We start from the raw sequence: 11,685 nt of genomic DNA on the forward strand, positions 1-11,685 counted from the left end.
GTTTACCCGGATGACGACTCCCGTTGCTGTAACAACACGGTCCTCCCCGGCTGAGAAGCTCGGCGGGAGCATGGCCGACCAGGAAAGCTCGTTCCCCGCGCCACACGCCCAGTTCCGGGGCCGCTGCCGGAGACTCGGCGGCCTGCAGCCCTCCTGTCCGGAGCTGCGGACCGAGCTGAACCTCCTGCTGGACCAGCTGATCTCCGAGAACTACAGCGGCGCCGAGATCCGCCCCGAGGCGAGATTTACTTCAATACCCACTCACTCTTCTTATTTAGACCTTCAACGGATCTTAAACGTCCCCTGTCATGTATTGTTTTGCTTTATATCGGTCTGGTTGGTCCTCAAATTCTGTATCCTTGAGCTGAGCTGCCGCCCTCTTTACACCTATCTGCGTTTCTAGCCACTGCAGGACCATAAAAGAGGCTGGAGGAACTCGTATTAATGTTCAATCATCTCCCAAAGTCATGTTTTCATCTCATGGAACCCTTAATATTAATCTCCCAACAGGAAATATGTACGCTCCTCACACAAGCCAGCCGTCTGGTCCCTCCTAGTCAGGAGCACCTTGTGGTCAAACTTTGCCAACTGATCCACCAACTTCTCAATCAGCTACAGGTTATTATTAATTTTATCATCTTCTGTTGACACCTTCCAGGTTCTTTCTACATTTTATCATCATAGAAATAGACATGAAATGTGGGGACGGTACCTTGATAAAAGGGACCTCAGTGGCACCTTCGAACCCACCGTTTTACTATTACGGGTCCGTCGCCTTACCCACTTAGCCACCACTGGCCCGTTATTCTTCATATGAAACCGCTTCTAGTGCCCGGCGTTGTAATGGTGTCCTAATAAGGAGGTATAAACGGGGATGTGTAGTATTGTATTGATCTGAAGACCAGCCTCTGTATCGGGTATCTGCTGCGGTTTCTGGAGTGTAAACTGCTGTGGTCTGTCTTCTAGGTCATCGTTGATGAACCGACTCTTGACACGCTGGTGTCCTACACCTGCCAGGCGCTCTACTCCTGCAGCCCATGGACCCACCCCGAGGTGTTGCTGGCGATGTCGGCTCTGGTTTATGCCAATGGACCCCAGTGCAAGAGGGTAGAAATTGTTCATTAGAGCCACGTTCTTACTGGCATTGAGAATCCCCGCGTTAGATTGACCGATGGACTCAAATCTCATGTGAACCACCAGCACCTGCCAGAGCTCCTGGGACCCAGTGGGCTGTTGATGAGGTACAGCGCCCCCAGTCAGCCAGATATGGAACTGCGGCAGGCAGCAGTGCACTGTATGTCTAGTCTCTGCATGGGGTGAGTCGGCTTTTTGCGTATTGATGAGCTGAATTGCCTGTTGAGAAGGAAATTCAGCAAGCTCTTCTGACTTTGTCCTCTCCTCTGTTATCCGTAGGCTTCCAGGAAAGCCATGTCTAGAGCAGCCCTATCGTGGAGTGTGTTTCAAAACTTTCTTGCAGACATTGCAGTGTCCCCGGCCTCCAGAAGGGGACGACATTGTCTACTGCATGGTCAGTGATGGGTTCCTATTGAGCTGCTAGCAGCAGCCTAGTTACTGCAGGAGATCAGGATATGAACATGGTTCAGGAGTGACCGAATGGAGGGGGATGGTAGGAACAATTCAGGCTGCCAGAAATGAACTCGTCAGATTATTTCTTCCATATCACCGCTTCCATTTTTTCACTATTTTACAAATGTTATAAATTCCTCGAAAATGAATTTAAATCAATCTTTTTACCCTAACAAATAGAACAGTGTTCAAAGCCCCAGGTGCCTCCGGCATATGAAGGTTGTTGCAGTCCACGTCCAGCATCCAGGTAGCGTGTTAGTCCCAGCAGGAGAGTATCAGACTGGGTCAGCAGAGGCCCAAGCAGGACAGTCCATGGAGGTCGGCCAGGTCACATGATCACTCCGTACCAGGAGACTCCCCAGGCCAGATGCACCATCCACAGTGGAGTGAAGGCGAAGGGAAGAGAAAAGAGAAGAGCGAGGTAGTGATGAGTTAGCAACAAATGAGAGTAACTGATCAGAGAACCGGACATTTCTGGCGGACACAACTACTACAGCGTTACGAATGGTGAGGGTTGTTAAAGGCTGGACTGTAGAAGTAGGTTTTTAGCCTGGATTTAAATATTCCCACTGTGTCTGAATACCATACATTCCTCCGAAGGTTGATCCAAAGGTTTGGGCTCTATAATCAAATGCTGTATTTCCAGCAGTGACGTACACGGGGGACAGCTGGTAGAATGAGACTAGTAGGTTACTGAGAAACTGGAGTAAGACCATGCATAGCTTTATAGGCGATACGCAGAATCTTGAAGACAATACAGACGTAATGAGATCCGACCTTGAGATGGAGAGAAAGTTCCTAACTCTATCAATGTTTTTTAGGTGGAAGTACGCCTTCCTGTGACAATCAAATGACAAATCAGCTGATGTACTAGGACATCTGAAAAACCAGCACACTCCAATCTATAGTCCATCAAATCTGTCACGGCAGAAAGTGGGCAGTACAAGATGTAGGAACCGGGCGGAGCTCGAACCCGCACAGACAATATGTCGACTGTATAATATAAAGGTTCTATGTACAAATAAGCAAGTAAATAGGCCTACAAAAGAGAAACTGTGAATGTGAGTTGCACAAAGTAGGTTTTGAACCAGGAGATATTCCAACTTCCAAAGCCGATTTAGTACAACTAGCAGTGTACAAGGGGCAGTACAAGGGGCAGTGGTGGCCTAGCGCTGAAGGAAGCGGCCCCGTAATCACAAGGTTGCCGGTTCGGTGCCACAAGGTTGCCACTGAGGTGCCACTGAGCAAAGCACCGCCCCACACACTGCTCCCCGGGCGCCTGTCATGGTGCCCACTGCTCACTCAGGGTGATGGTTAAATACAGAGGACACATTTCATTGTGTGCACCGTGTGCTGTGCTGTTGTGTGTCACATGTGACAATCACTTCACTTCACTTTAAAGGTCCTGGTCCGAACACGAATGGATAGAACTAGGCCTGTAATTCAATAAAAGCCGTGGTTCTTCAGACATAAAGGAACAGAACTAAGACCAATGGATGACTTGATTAAAGTGTTGGTGAAGGTGGGCAGTTTTGAGGTAAAAACGGTAGCTCTTGCTTTGAGGTTGGTTTATTTAACACTGCCGTGGTCTATTATTCGCTCTGTGAACTTGTATGATCACCATTTTTGAGAAAAGAATGGGATGGATGAGATTGAATTTGAGGTGGAGTGAATCTTCTTCTCGCCTTTGTTGACAGCTCCTGCAGAGTGCTCTGAAAGGCCTACAGTATTATCTGAATGGAGAGAAGTGGAGCTCTGGACCAGATGATCTGCTGGGATCGATCTTGGGCATCCTGAAGGTACATCTAGCTTCACGCTCACTAATTTACTAGCTGCTCTGTCCATCAGATGAACCTCGCTGATTCCTTTCTTCTGTGCAACACCTCAACGTCTCATGCTGTTTGACAGAAATTCATGTTCTTCGGCGTGCCGGGGGTGATTGAGGAGGTGCCACCAGTCCTTTATCCAGCGCCCTTGTCACAGTATGACTCTGTCACTGTTGTCAAATCTTCTACAGCTGCACCTCAGGACACCCCAGAAGCTGGCAGGGTCTCAGCGGTGGGTGTGTCTCCTGTCTGATGGCTCCTGACTGTAGCAGCAGCAGGATCAGGATTGATTGAACCGTTATTGAAGTCAATTTCCTCTCTTGCAGAGCAAGAAGAGGAAGTCCCATGGGCGGGACAGGAAGTCTGGAGTGGAGGGGAGAAGGAGCGAGGCAGAAGATGTACAGGAGGAAAGAGAGGTGGTGCCAACAAGGGGCCAAGCCTCAGACAGATGGAGCCCCAGAGTCCAGTTAGTGTCTGGAGCCACGCCCTCCCCCTCCTGGAAGAAGGGAAGTTCTGATTCTGAAGTATCTGATCCTGAGGGGGGCATGCAGGGAAAAATCAGGTTTGAAAGGGTATTTTTTGTGTGTGTGTGTGTGTGTGTGTGTGTTCACATCTGATGATTGTGTGTGTGTGTGTGTGTGTGTGCAGACTCTACCAGGCACGTGTACGGTTGTCATCGCTACACTGTTTCCTGTCTCTGCTGAAGTGTGTGGAAAAGCGTGTGCTGTTTGGCTATTGGTCATCGTTCCTCCCAGATGCACCGACGCCTGGCAGCGCCTCCACCCTAACCCTCCTCACCATTGTGCTGAAGGACCCTTCTCCCAAGGTGAGTCTGCTGCACATCAGACGTCCAGGTCTTCCAGGGGTCAGCAGCTGGTTTGGTAGGTGAGGAACCATCATTCTACTAGTTCTAATGAATGAATTGTGGTTACGGGACAGTGGTGGCCTAGCGGTTAAGGAAGCACCGCCCCCACACACTGCTCCCCGGGCGCCTGTCGTGGTGCCCACTGTCACCAAGGGTGACGGTTAAATACAGAGGACACGTTTCACCGTGTCACCGTGTGCTGTGCTGCAGTGTCTCACAATGACGATGACTTACTGAAAACCGCTTGGTGTGGCTGCAGGTCAGGGCTGGTTCTCTGCAGGTGCTGTCAGCGTTGCTGGATGGATCTCGGGGCTTTCTGTCCACTGCAGAGGACGTGAGTGTCCCTCGCCAGGCCTTCACTCCTCTCTCTGCTACCCTTGCTGCCAGCCTGAGAGAGCTTCATCGCAGCCTCAGCCTGGCTTTACTGGCAGAGTCATCGCCACACACTCTCACACAGGTCATAAAGGTACACGAACACGCGCCCTCTGGCCATATTTTGGGGAGTGGGGTGGAGCGGGTTTGAAAAGCTTCTCGCTCGTACTCATGCATGATGTTTTCCAGTGTCTGGCCCACCTGGTGTGTAACGTTCCATATCAGCGCCTGCGGCCAGGACTCCTCAGCCCCCTCTGGAAGCAGATACGACCCTACATCCGCCACAGAGGTGCGAGAACCGACTTCACTTCTGTACAAGTAATGTTTTAAAAAATATTAGTCAAAGGCAACACGTGTAAATACAAAATGCAGTTAAGTGAAGGATTTTATTATTAAGATCCAAACCTCCATGGCCCATAAATAACTGGTGTGGTCGCCTTTTATTAGCAACAACTGCAATAAGGCAGCAAATAAAGTTCCGTAGTCCAGCCTTTTTAAGGTCATGCCACAGCATCTCAATAGGATGTCAGGACTTTGGCTAGGCCACTCCAATGTCCTCATTCTGTTTACAGAGGTGGACTTGCTGGTGTGTTTTAGATCAAGGTCACCATGTTACTTTTACACCATATATAAAGAGACACACGGCTCGTCAGTCCAAGGAGTCTTTGGGATCCTCAAGATGTTTTCTGGTGTTTTTTTTGTTTTTTTTTTTTTCTTGACCCTCTGCCATGCAGGCCATTTTTGCCCGGTCTCTTATGAAAGCTGAATTTAACTGAGGCAAGTGGATGTTGTGGGGTCTTCTGTGATGAGTTGTCGCCGCACCTTTTGTGGATGATGGTTCTCATTGTGGTTGGCTGGAGTCCTAAAGCTTCAGAAATGGCTTATAACCTTTTGAGATTTCAATCGAAATCTCATTTGTTCCTGAATTTCTTTGGATCTTGGCATGAGTACTAGCTTTTGATGATCCTTTGGTCTACATCCCTTTGTCTGGCAGGTCTTATTTAAGTGATTTCTTGATTAAGAAGGACAGCAGTTACCAGAGATACCGGGGATAGTCGAGTGCTCAGTGTGCTGTATGCATGTACTGGAGATGTACTGTTGAGTAGATGGAAGTAAAAGGTTTAAAACAAAAGACTCCTCCTCCTCCCTTAATACAAAATGATTCACTTTACTTGTCTTGTCTTTGACTAATATTTATATTTTCTGATGATTATCTGGAACATTTTTCTTTTTTCTATTGGTACACTGAGCAACAAAAGAATGTATGTATACATGCATGCATGCATCAAATAGAATAAAACAGCTGCGGTCATTTTGTTAATAAAAGCGTATTAGTATTAATTATTACCGGTGCATGAATTTCTGTCCCAATCCTGGCGTTATGCAGGCATGTTTCTTGCTTTCTCGCCCTTTCCCTGTAGATGTGAACGTGCGGGTGTCCTGTCTGACCTTGCTGGGGGCGCTGGTGTCTGCCCAGGCGCCCCTGACGGAGGTCGCACAGCTGTTGAAAAGTGGAGATGGAGGCGGGGCTTCTGAGGAGGGGCCATGCTGGCTTCTCCAGCTCTGCATGTGTCTGGTCACGAAGCCCCGTGACGGTGCCCACTCAGACAGTGACTCTGCCACTAGCCCCGCCCATCGTAATGGCCCTGCTGCCATGGAGCCTTTGCCTGTCAGACTGGAAGCCATGCAGGTCAGAACTGGTGTTCGGCGGTTGTGTTGCTTGTTGGTTTTTGTGAACTCTGCCCCTCTGTCAGGTGTTGGCGCTGATGGTGAAGGGTTATTTCTCTCTGGTCCATAACTCTCTGCTGGAGCTCGGCCACTTATGCAATCGTTGCCTCGGGGAGGAAGATGCGTACATCCAGCTGCATGGGTCAAAGGTCAGTCGTTGCGTTGTAACCCCTCCCTTGAATTGTTATTTTGCATGTGTCCTGTGATAAAGCTGTAATGTTCACAGCAGAAATGTCTCTCAGCTGCTGCAGGAGCTTGGAAGCGCCATCACTCAGCTGTACAGGGCAGAGGGTGACAGCTGCTTACCGCTCCCACAGGTCAGTCGGTGTGTGTGGATGTTTGGACCAGGAAGAGTCTTTAAAAGCTGAAATAAAGCTGGATCTATCAGCGCTAGTACAGGATGTATAATATAAAAGTTCAATGTACAAAAAAGCAAATAAATAGTGCTAATAAAAAAAAAAAGTCAATGTGAGATGTAAAAATAAAAGATATATTTGGGAGGTTTTACATGTACAGAGTGGGTAAATTTACACATAAGATGGAGATGGTGGACTGATGTGTGTGTTTGTGTGGTCAGCTGTTGTAGAGTCTGACAGCGGTTTGCAGGACCTTCTCAATCTCTCATCCCACATCGTGGGTGCAGCAGCCTGCCACTGAAGGCTCAGTCTTGCCAGGGTGTCCTGCATGGGGTGGGAGATGTTGTCCAGCAGGGATCTTGTCCTGTCATTCTCCTGGGCAGTGGTGGCCCTGTAATCAGAAGGTGTGTGGAGAAGGTTGGAATCCTGAAGCGCCAAGGTGGCACTGAGGTGCCACTGAGCAAAGCGCCATCTCCACACACTAGTCCCACACACTGCTCACTAAGGGTGATTGTTAAATACAGAGGACACATTTCACTGTGTGCAACGTGTGCTGTGCTGCTGGGACAATCACTTCACTTTAACTCACCACCTCCACTGGGTCCAGAAGGCATCCTAGAACAGAACTGGCCCTCCAGATCAGCCTGTTCAGTCTCTTCCTGTCCCCAGCAGAGATGCTGCTGCCCCAGCAGACCACACCAGAAAAGATGGCTGAGGCCACCACAGACTCATAAAAGGTCTTCAAGAGTGCACCCTTTACCCCAATAGACCTGAGCCTTCGCAGCAGGTACAGCCTGCTCTGCCCTTTCCTGTAGAGGGCATCAGAGTTGTGAGTCCAGTCCAGTTTATTGTTCAGATGAACACCAAGGTACCTGTAGCTCTCCACTGCCTCAATGTCCACACCCTGGATGTTCAGCGGTTGCAGTGGAGGATGTTTGTGCCTGCGGAAGTCTACCACCAGCTCCAGGTTTTTCCAGTGTTGATCTGGAGGTAGTTCTGCTGGCACCAGTCCCTTGTCAGTTCTCTGTACTCCTTGTCGTCCCCATTTGTGATTAAGCCAACAGAGTCATCAGAGATCATCAGTGTGCTCCAGCTTGTCCCTCAGGATCGTGGGAAGGATGGTGTTGAAGGTAGTGTAGAAATCAAAGAACACGATTCTCACAGTTCTCCCAGCGGTATCGTCCACCCCAGTGCCAGGCTGGTAGGGGTCCAGTTAATGAGCTCACCAGGAGCCAAAGCTGATCCAGGACCAGCCGCTCCAGGGTCTTCATCAGGTGGGATGTCAGTGCCACCGGCCTGTAGCTGTACCACACAAGAGTACCACACAACCCAGCCTCAGGCTTAGGTTGAAAAACCATGCGCGCAGGAGATCATATATAGTTGTGTACCATTCTTCCTTCTTAATAAGAAGCTCTGATATAGATTGTGTTTGTCTTTTTGATTCCACTTTCAGGTGGTCCAGTTCTGGTCTAATGTCCTGAATGGGCCGTTGACTGCTGCTTTACAAGATGAGCTGCATCCAACCCTGCAGACCAGTGCCTGTGATGCACTTGCCTCCATACTACCACAGGCCTTCAGCCAACTGCCCGTAACTATTTACACACACACATTAATATACATAACCTGCCAAGCAAAATATGTGAAGTGGATGCAGGTGCCGATCCGGAACCGGTTCTATTTACTGTGTTTTTGTGTGTGTGTGTGTGTGTGTGTCTTCAGGATAAGAGTCAGGTTATGTGCATGACAATGCTGCTGGGACTGACCTACGGTGGAAATTCGGCAGCAGCGGTCCGAGCATTAGGGGTGTATGTGCTGTTCCCCTGCCTACAAGAGGTAATGTACACACACACACACACACTGGTTTAAAATGTTTTTTTTTCTGTTGCAGCTACAGCATTTTCTATGATTTTGAAATGATGTGAGGGTTCAGGAACCCTGTATGGGGTTCCAGATAGTAGAGAGAAGAGACATGAAATTTTGGTTAAAGGCTCCCAGGTTTCTATGTCTATACTCGACGTCACTACATCTAGATGAAAAATGATTCAACGTTACAAACTCACCGACTGATTCCGACCAAAGCAACACACTAAATGCCCTACGTGTGCCTGACAGTGAATGGGTCCGAGTATTTAGTTGTGGTTCCAAATGGCTCCTGAGTTGAAGGAGATGCAGTACTAAGTGGTCGTTTTTACAATAGTGCTTTTGTCTGATAGGTTTAGGTTTATAGTTGGTTTAGTTTGCATCACCATTACTTCAAATGACTTGTGTCTACTAATTCGTTGTGAGGAACGTTAATATTTTCACCTCCATGGCCATTATTCAGGTCACGCACAAATAATAGTTTTTATTTTATGGATTTTTATCATGCTCTTTTATTGATTTCATCAAGCCAAATCCCAGCCATGTGGTCCCCAGACACGGTCCTCCAAAGAATCCAATAGAATATGAAGCATCAGGAAGCAAGTTGCTTGGTCAGGGTGCTTTCAGCAGCAAACCTGAACTCATGTGATGTGTATAAATGATGTGATTTTGATATCTCTATAGGACGTAATGTTTGTGGTAGATGCAGCCAACGCCATCTTGGCTTGTCTTACTGACTGCTCCTCTAACGTCCGAACGATGGCTGCTTGGTCACTTGGTAATCTTGCAGACACGCTGATCGTTAACATGTGAGTTCTGTGTGTGTGTGTGTGTGTGTGTGTGTGTGTGTGTGTGTGTGTGTGTGGTGTTGAACTTCTCAATGAATGAACTGCATTTCCATCAGGGAGCTGCTGAGGTCCGAGGTTTCTGACCTGCTGCTGTTGAAGATGCTGACCGCTGCAACACAGGCATCCAGAGATAAAGACAGAGTATGAGGCATCTACACGATTCAGAGAAACAAGAGATGGAAAGCATCTTACACAGCTTACACAGAAGAGTCAAAATGTGTGCGGTCAAAAGTAGTTGTGTTTAAATCCAGAAATCCAGAACCTTGTTTAGACACACAAATTAGAGGGACAAACACAATGCACAACGGAAAACCGAGTCAACAGATCAAGCTTCACTATAACAGACACAAGTAGGTAGGATGTCCACTTGTCTCTATGGAGAATACAGCACCATGTAAAACCGTCTCTAACGTTGGGATTTCAGATTCAGCCAGGAAGTGGCTTGCAACGTTTCTCCAGAATCAAACATTGGGTGTCATGGCAAGGATCCCAGTCTGCCCGAGAAGATTGTCTACTGGAGTTCCACAAGGCTCTGTCCTTGGACCCCTCCTCTTCTCCTTATACACTAGATCACTCTGAGATGTCATAGGCTCACATTGATTCTGCTGCCTTTGTTACCAGTTGATACTCATCTCATCCTCTCGTTTCCCCCTGATGACCAACAAGTGTCTTCCTCAAAGTCAAGTCAAAGACCACTTTGTCATTTCACCAGATACAAATACACAGAGAGACGAGATCGTGAAGCTTAAGGGATTCACAGTGTGCAAATGGAAATAACACACAACATGATAAAGGACGTTGTACTCCGACCATAATATAGTGCAGGTCAAGACAAATTAGACGAACCAGGCGGACCGGTAGCAGCAATAAAAATGCTGGGGATTGAACATGGGACCTCATGCGAAGCAAGCGCTCTACCACTGAGCTACATCCCCAGCTAAGGCCGCCCCGCTTATATACCTGCACCTCAAACTGCCTCTCTGATGTTTCATCTTGGCTGTCTTCCCACCACCTTAAGCTGAACCCCCAGTAAAACCTTCTGTTTGGAAGTGGTCTGCTAGTTGGTAGGCGAGTGTGGAACCTGCGCTGTGATGTTACAGATGTTTGTAGAGGTTCTGTTCTGTGTCGCAGGTGAAGAGTAACGCAGTTCGGGCTCTGGGGAACCTTCTGTATTTCCTTGGGCCAGAGCAGATTGTCCGGCCGCAGTTCAGCAGTCCTATAGAGGAGGCCATGCATGCGCTGACCTCCACAGTGTGCAGCGACGTCACCATGAAGGTGCGCTGGAATGCCTGCTACGGTCTGGGTAATGCCTTCAGGAATCCGAGCCTGAACCTGGGTGAGCTAAATACACACTCAAACACACATACGCACGCCATCTTTATCTGTAACACCTGAAGCAGCGTAAACCTGGCCTGAAGTTCATTAAAAGGGCACCTCAGTGGCACCTTGGCGGGTTTACTGGGCCGCTTCCTTAACCGCTAGGCCACCACCGCCCCAGAATTTAGTGGGGGACAACCTTCCAGTTCCGGATGTGCCCCCATTTTATATCGGCTGGAATGGTGATGTTTCTCACCTTCTCTCCCCGCCCAGGCTCAGCCAGCTGGTCTGCAGACGCCTTCTCAGCGCTGACCGGCGCGGTGGCATCGTGCAGGAATTTCAAGGTCCGCATCAATTCAGCTGCTGCCCTGTCTGTGCCGCCCTTGCGGCAGAACTACGGTGATGCCGCTCAGTTCGCGCGGGTGTGGCAGGCCCTGGTGGAGGCCCTGGAAGGCAGCGTGGACTCTGCCGATTTCCTGGAGTACCGCTACAGCTCCAGTCTGCGGACGCAGCTGTGCCAAGCTCTCCTGCACCTGCTGTCCCTCTGCCAGCCTGAGGACCTGGCGGGCCTGACACCATCGCTGTCTGGCCACGTTGGCAGCTCTCTGGTCCAGCACCTGACTGAGGACGGGTCACCTGCTGCAGAGGGGAAAGACGGAGCTGTGCTGCAGGGTCGGGTGCAGGTAGCGTCAGAGGCTCTCGTCAGACTCCGGGAGTTTTCTGGGCAAACACACGCGGACACACTGGTGGACTTTCTGGAGGACGTTCTGAGGAGCTTACCTGGGGACAGAAGTGCCCCGTTTTAAATTCTGCAGTTGTTCGAACACTTCACAATAAATACATTTTTGATTAACTTTACAAAATTAGAAACTTTTACCTCAAAACTTATATGACTGCTTGATTCTTCCAAGGTGCTGAAGGTCATT

The 11,685-nt window shown here is 48.9% G+C and overlaps 1 protein-coding gene across 3 annotated transcripts; it reads left to right on the plus strand.

Annotated features, from left to right (window-relative positions):
• Nucleotides 1–12: 12 nt before the first annotated feature.
• On the plus strand, nucleotides 13–11,647 carry LOC114783006 (HEAT repeat-containing protein 6-like). Of its 3 annotated transcripts, XM_028968670.1 has the most exons (20): nucleotides 13–238; nucleotides 511–618; nucleotides 967–1,107; nucleotides 1,201–1,316; nucleotides 1,414–1,528; nucleotides 3,285–3,386; nucleotides 3,496–3,645; nucleotides 3,740–3,975; nucleotides 4,062–4,239; nucleotides 4,538–4,744; nucleotides 4,840–4,939; nucleotides 6,072–6,340; nucleotides 6,405–6,527; nucleotides 6,621–6,695; nucleotides 8,188–8,322; nucleotides 8,454–8,567; nucleotides 9,279–9,403; nucleotides 9,499–9,583; nucleotides 10,574–10,778; nucleotides 11,033–11,647. In XM_028968670.1, exons 1-20 carry the CDS (start codon nucleotides 71–73, stop codon nucleotides 11,563–11,565), a joined length of 3,285 nt encoding a protein of 1,094 aa, XP_028824503.1. In that variant the 5' UTR covers nucleotides 13–70; the 3' UTR covers nucleotides 11,566–11,647. The 3 variants fall into 3 exon arrangements, with proteins under 3 accessions (XP_028824503.1, XP_028824505.1, XP_028824504.1); XM_028968672.1 differs by lacking the exons at nucleotides 13–238; nucleotides 511–618; nucleotides 967–1,107; nucleotides 1,201–1,316; nucleotides 1,414–1,528 and adding an exon at nucleotides 1,561–2,094; XM_028968671.1 differs by lacking the exons at nucleotides 13–238; nucleotides 511–618; nucleotides 967–1,107; nucleotides 1,201–1,316; nucleotides 1,414–1,528 and adding an exon at nucleotides 1,561–2,008.
• Nucleotides 11,648–11,685: the final 38 nt, after the last annotated feature.

Source organism: Denticeps clupeoides, unplaced genomic scaffold (genome assembly GCF_900700375.1).
Source record: "Denticeps clupeoides unplaced genomic scaffold, fDenClu1.1, whole genome shotgun sequence".
NCBI classification, from domain to species: domain Eukaryota; kingdom Metazoa; phylum Chordata; class Actinopteri; order Clupeiformes; family Denticipitidae; genus Denticeps; species Denticeps clupeoides.

Excerpts from the sequence above, each read along its gene's own strand:
- LOC114783006 (XM_028968670.1), top strand. The coding sequence starts at position 71 with ATGGCCGACCAGGAAAGCTCGTTCCCCGCGCCACACGCCCAGTTCCGG. Across the intron at positions 239-510 it reads GCGCCGAGATCCGCCCCGAG|GAAATATGTACGCTCCTCAC; the intron begins GCGAGATTTACT and ends ATCTCCCAACAG. Across the intron at positions 1,317-1,413 it reads ATGTCTAGTCTCTGCATGGG|GCTTCCAGGAAAGCCATGTC; the intron begins GTGAGTCGGCTT and ends TGTTATCCGTAG.